General features: G+C 44.3%; 1 protein-coding gene across 1 annotated transcript; it reads right to left on the bottom strand.

Annotated features, from left to right (window-relative positions):
- Positions 1–286: 286 nt before the first annotated feature.
- fzd1 (frizzled class receptor 1) lies at positions 287–2,583 on the bottom strand. The gene has a single exon (XM_039805594.1). The coding sequence runs from the start codon at positions 2,240–2,242 to the stop codon at positions 581–583; it is 1,662 nt and encodes a 553-aa protein (XP_039661528.1). The 5' UTR covers positions 2,243–2,583; the 3' UTR covers positions 287–580.
- Between the last annotated feature and the right edge of the window lie 3,510 nt (positions 2,584–6,093).

The raw sequence follows: 6,093 nt of genomic DNA, 5'->3' as shown, positions 1-6,093 counted from the left end.
TACTTACAAAAATCTCACAAATGTATATGTACATTAAAAAAAAAGCATACCGAGTATCCTCTGTAAGTCTGAAGAAAAAAAAATCTAAGGAAAATAATGAAGTGGATTGTTATGGAAGAGCATTAGTGCCACATGCGAAGAAATGTATGAGTTCTGAGTTTATTTTCTCAGAATTATGATTTATTTTTAACTAAAAAAACAAAAACAAAAAAGTCAGAATTCTGAGAAAAAGAATTCTCTTTCTGAGAAAAAAGTCTGAATTCTTTTCTCAGAATTCTGACTTTTTTTTTTACCTAAAAAGCTCAGAATACTAAGAAGTCAGAATTCTGACTTTAGTTTTTTTCAGTAAAAAAAGGTCAGAATTTTGACTTCAATCTCTGACTTTTCTGAGATTAAAGTCAGAATTCTGATATTTTTTTTTACTTAAAAAAAGTAATAAAAAAAAAAGAATTGTAAGAAAAAGGTGAGAATTGCATTCTCTCACATGTGACCCTAATCCTCTTCCGTACCTTATCATTCAGTTTGTCAGTAAGCAGTCTGTGAGGTGAGGGCCGAGGGAGGGAGGAGGTGGGAGACCCCATCACACCGTGGTCTCCCCCTGTTTACTGTGGGCCAGTCTCGTGTAAAACCTCCTCCACGAGTTCAGCGTCTTCCCAGACCAGATCCAGAAGCCGGACGTGATGCCCACAATCAGCGTCATCAGGTACTTGATCATGAAGACGGTGAAGTCGGGACTCATGTTGGGGTGGTTCTGGACGGGACAGGGCACGGCGTACGTCTTGCACGTCTGGCTGACCCACGTCCTCTCCCACTGCTCTCGGAACGCCTGCTCGTAGAAGTAGCAGGCGATGACGATGGTGGCCGGCACCGTGTACAGCACGCTGAAGATCCCGATCCGCACCATCAGCTTCTCCAGCTTCTCCGTCTTGGTGCCGTCGTGCTTCATGATGGTCCGGATGCGAAATAGGGACACGAAGCCCGCCAAGAGGAAGGAGGTTCCGATGAACAGGTAGACGAACAGCGGCGCCAGGACGAAGCCCCGCAGGGCGTCCACGCTGTTGATGCCAACGAAGCAGACCCCGCTCAACACGTCTCCGTCCACCTGGCCTACGGCTAGGATGGTGATGGTCTTGATGGCGGGCACGGCCCAGGCGGCCAAGTGGAAGTACTGGGAGTTAGCCTCGATGGCCTCGTGGCCCCATTTCATCCCCGCTGCCAGGAACCAGGTGAGAGCCAGGATGACCCACCACAGCGAGCTGGCCATGCTGAAGAAGTAGAGCATCATGAAGAGGATGGTGCAGCCCTCCTTCTTCGTGCCCTGCACCACGGTCCTTATGTCATTGTCGAACCTGTCATTGCAAACCACCTTGTCCTCCAGCAGAAAGCCAGCGATGTAGGCGATGGACACCATGGTGTAGCAGCCGGAGAGGAAGACAATGGGCCGCTCCGGGTAGCTGAAGCGTTTCATGTCCACCAGATAGGTCAGCACCGTGAACAGGGTGGAAGCACAACACAGCACCGACCAGATGCCGATCCATATCCGGGCGAATTTCAGCTCCTCCTCGCTGAAGTACATCATCCCGTGAGACCTCTTCGGCTCGCAGGGAGCGCCGCAGTTCTCCTGCCCGAGGAAGCGGTAGTTCAGGTAGGGAGGCACCCTGAGCGAAGCCGGGCAGCTGAACTGACCGTTCGGGGGGCCAGGAGGCGGGCGCTCGGTGGGATACGGCGCGGGGCCGTCCGGCTCGGGGCGGTCCGTCATGTTTTGCCCGACGCAGAGCTCTCCCGCGCCGTGTACCGGGAAGGTCTCGCACGCGAGGCTGTCGGGCCACTGGAAGCCGAACTTGTTCATGAGCGCCTCGCAGCCCTGGCGCGCGCGCTCGCACAGAGAGCGGCACGGGGGCAGCGCCTGCTCGAGCACCGTGCACACGGGCGCATACATGGAGCAGAGGAAGAACTTTAAATCCGGAGAGCACTGGACTTTAACCAGCGGGTAGAACTGGTGCACCTCCAGCCCGGCGTCCTCCTGGTTGGTGTGACCGAGCAGGTTGGGCATGATGGTCTCGTTGTACGCGATGTCCGTACACAGCGGGATGGAAATGGGCTGGCAAAATCCGTGCTCCGGTATAGACATCCCTCGGTCACCGCCGCCGTATTGGCCATTGACTCGAAAGATCCCCACGTTCAGAAACAGCGTAAAAAACAACAAAGTCAAAACGGCGCGAAGAAGTCTGTTGTAAGCCATGGTGAAGAACGTATCCGCCGCGGTACTTTGTATTTGTTGCTAACTTACTTGCGTTCCCCTCGCCAGGCTAACGTTACTTCCTTGAACGCTCTTTGTTGGCGTTTCTTAGCGAGGTAAAAGCAGCTTCTTCCAGCGGGGTTTCACTCTTCCCTTTCCCCCGGCTTCACACCGAGCCGAGGTGATACAAACATGGAACAAAACAAATCCACAGATTATTTTGAATGACAAACTCGACTTCTCCAGTTAAAATCCGCAAAAGATGAAAGCGTAACGTTACTCCTCCAGGAAAGCGTCTGACCGTCTAGCGTTCAGTCTGCTGTTCCAACCTGTTCTGCTCTCCCTCACTCTCTCATTCCCACAAAAGCCAAACACAGCGCCGTATTCCAATAGCGCTTCCGGTCGCAACCATCAAAATAAAAGCCCCATAACATGCAGCAATATACTAAATAAGTTTGAAATATGTTTCAAATACTTCGTGGCTATACGCATGTTGATTAAATATAATTAATGCCCTGTTGTAGCATGTGAACGCCTGTTTATGTTGTTAGTGTTTTAACCATTTGTATGCTGCCTTTTTGACTTCTTTGAGAAATGTTTTTTTCTGTTTAAAAACAGGCAAAGAAAAAGAGTTATCAATAGTTCGCGTGTGTTTTCATAGGCTAGATATTTTAGGTCGGCGAAGAAAAAAATATTAGTTAGCAATATTTGTGTTTAAATGAGTGATCAAATTTCAAAATGTTGCCACTAAACATGCCTTCACTAAAATACATTGTAGCCTGCCTACTATCAATAGCTGTCAAAAAGAAAGAAGAGAAGAAAAGGAAGAGAAGAAATAAGAAGAAAAGAGAATTACATTGAAAAGATATCTATTTGTCAATGATTCGCTTTGTCAGTATCACACTATGGTGTGTATGGGATATATCCCGTCAGATAAACTACAGCTGCACTGAAATACTTCCTGTTTACATCTGTTTCACTTTGACTAGCTTTACAGATCTTTTTTTTTTTTTTTTTTTTTTTTTTTTTTTTTCTCTCTCTCTCTCTCTCTCACACACACACACACACACTCTCTCTCTCTCTCTCTCTCTCTCTCTCTCTCACACACACACACTCTCTCTCTCTCTCTCTCTCTCTCTCAGCCGGACCATATGCACTTTCCCTCATGTTTGCCTGGATTGCAGAGGTCCATTTAAGTTCATCTCTGCACTTATATTGACATGAAGAATGCTGGATGCAAGGGCGCATAGGTTTTGTTTCAGCATTGGGGGTGGACACAATATAACCAGGGGGAGTATGGGGATCCTCCATTTCCTGCATTCTGGTGAATATCTATGCAACATTTTGTGCCTTTTCTGCACAAATTACGTCTTTATTTTAATTTTATTTTCTACTACAGCACAAGTAGACTTTAAATTTCACATTTACTGTTTGCCGTCAGATCGTTTATGGGTCTGGACGTTTCCGACCGCACTTGAAAGCAGCTTCATTTTGGAGAAAAGAAAGAGAAAAGAGACGTGCGCTGCAAGGTTAAGATGGCACGGTCCACTATAGGGGTTTCTGAAATCATTGGGAAAAATCTTTACAGGTAAGAAGGATATATACAGTACATGTTCTTAGCCCCCTGAACGGTTACCTCTTTTTGGGAGTGGCTTGTCAATTTTTTTGAGGGGGACATCCTGCATACCCCCGAAATCAACACTTGAACCTGGATGTACATTCTTTAAGACAGAGATCTTCAACAAGGGGTCCTCAGAGTTAGTGCAAGAAGGCAGCTATGAATCCAACATATTAATAGCAAAGATAAATTGGCCTATTTGTGAAAGAAAATTACATTTACGCATTGAAGATAAGCTTACTATAGGTAAGGTAGTCACTATGGTAACCATACAGTTAAGCTTAAAGATTTACTGTACGTTCCACATGTATGTTAAAACACAATGTATAAATAATATCCATTTATTTTCATCCATTCGGCCCAGTTTAAAATGTAACTCAATTGTATACAGTATATGTAGTAGGGGGTCCCTACTCGTTCTCTCTTTCAGCTAAGGGGTCCTTGGCCCAAAAAAATGTTGAAGCCCCATGCTTTAAGATAAAAAAAATTCATCAGTAGTACTACACAAACTGTTTGGGTATCTGTGATTTTTCCCCATGATTGTTCTCGATTTAATGATCATGTTGAGATTAAATAAATTGTCATTATCACTTATTTTAGAATATCAATTATGTTGTCAGATGTTAATAGTGCATTCGTTCGTTAAGTCTTTTACAGTAAGTACGGCGTGGGCTTTTACCTTTACACACATTCACGATGTCACAATGCTGCAATGCTTATTCATCATCTATGTGCATAAATGTGGAAAAAGGTATTTCAATCAGCTCTGTCTGCGCAGTCCACTCTCGTCCACAGCGCGCTACTCTGCAAATATTTAATTTTTATACAGACAAGCTCAAACGAAAGCTGGAGGTTTGTAGTCTAACTGTTTACCTGAGTTTGCCACAGATCTTGACATTTGGACAAGTTCTTGTAAACTTAGCTGCTGGCTGAACAAACCATCCTCTCCGCTGGAGTGGTAAATCTATCCAAATCCACATGGCTACTTAATATGCACGTGAATGACATCACCATCATGTTCCAGTTCTTCATTCTGGATGATGATGCTGGTAGTATTCTTTTGCAACAGCAATCGTTTCATTGTAAATGAGGCATACAGGTTTAACATTACTGAACTGACAACAGGCCTTTCTTCCTGCATGCGTTTTCCACCAATTTAGTAAGAAAGTGAAAATATCAAACAAGGATATGCGTATTAGGTATAAATCCATTTTATTTTCTTTATTTGAAAGTGTGTCTGCTTAGAAAAATTGTGGCCCTTGGAAAAATGTAGTTGATGACCCCTGCCCTAAGGTATCTAGCATAAAAAAATGCCCCGTCATTCAATACCAAATTTCAATCCCTAAGGAGTAGATCTCATCAGCGTCAGTGAGCCAATCAGCATGCAGCATGTTTCTACCAAGATCTAATAATGTCTGCGATTGGCTGTCTAACGTTACACGTCGTAGAGACACGCAGGAAAAACTCTACGTTACACAGAGACGGCTCATGTAGTCGGAGTTGGAAAATAAATACAAGGATTTGTGCCGTAATGTTGTAATTTCTTTTTGTTAAAATGGATTTTTATGAAGTTGGTATTGAAAAAAGATCGTTAAAGGTCCCATATCATGCTCCTTTTCAGGTTTAAACTTGTATTTTGGGTTTCTACTAAAACATATTTACATGCTTTAATGTTAAAAAAAAACATTATTTTTCTCATACTGTCTGTCTAAATATACCTGTATTCACCCTCTGTCTGAAACGCTCCGTTTTAGCGCCTGTCTCTTTAAGACCCCCTCCTGAAAAAGCCCAGTCAGCTCTGATTGGTCAACTTTTCCAGGTCTCCCGCATCTGCGCTCTCGGAGTTTCCGCGCTGCCAACGCAGCGGGGGAATGACTGAAACGTCACTGTAGCGCCATGTTCTAACTATATATAGTATAGTTGTGACATCACAACGTACAGAAGTCCTGACAGCTAAAGACACAGTTTCTGAATACGGGCTGTGTGCATTTCTCTGTGGATTGAGTGTTTTGATACTTTCACAGTATTTATATAGCACCTCAACCTGCTTTATAATAAAAAGAGACATGGAAATCTCACTTTTTACAATAGACCTTTCGATACTGGTACCGATACCAATCGGTTCCCGCTATCAAAGTCACATTATTGGTATCGGTACCAGTATCGAAAATATTTGAATGGTACCCAGCCCTAACAGCCACAGGCACTCAACAGAGAGCAGAAACAAAGACACATC

The sequence above is a fragment of the Perca fluviatilis genome, chromosome 7 (genome assembly GCF_010015445.1).
Source record: "Perca fluviatilis chromosome 7, GENO_Pfluv_1.0, whole genome shotgun sequence".
NCBI lineage: Eukaryota > Metazoa > Chordata > Actinopteri > Perciformes > Percidae > Perca > Perca fluviatilis.
This window is presented reverse-complemented; position numbering and strand designations above follow the sequence as displayed.

Bases quoted from the DNA above. Each gene is read 5' to 3' on its own strand.
- fzd1 (XM_039805594.1), bottom strand. From the start codon at position 2,242: ATGGCTTACAACAGACTTCTTCGCGCCGTTTTGACTTTGTTGTTTTTT.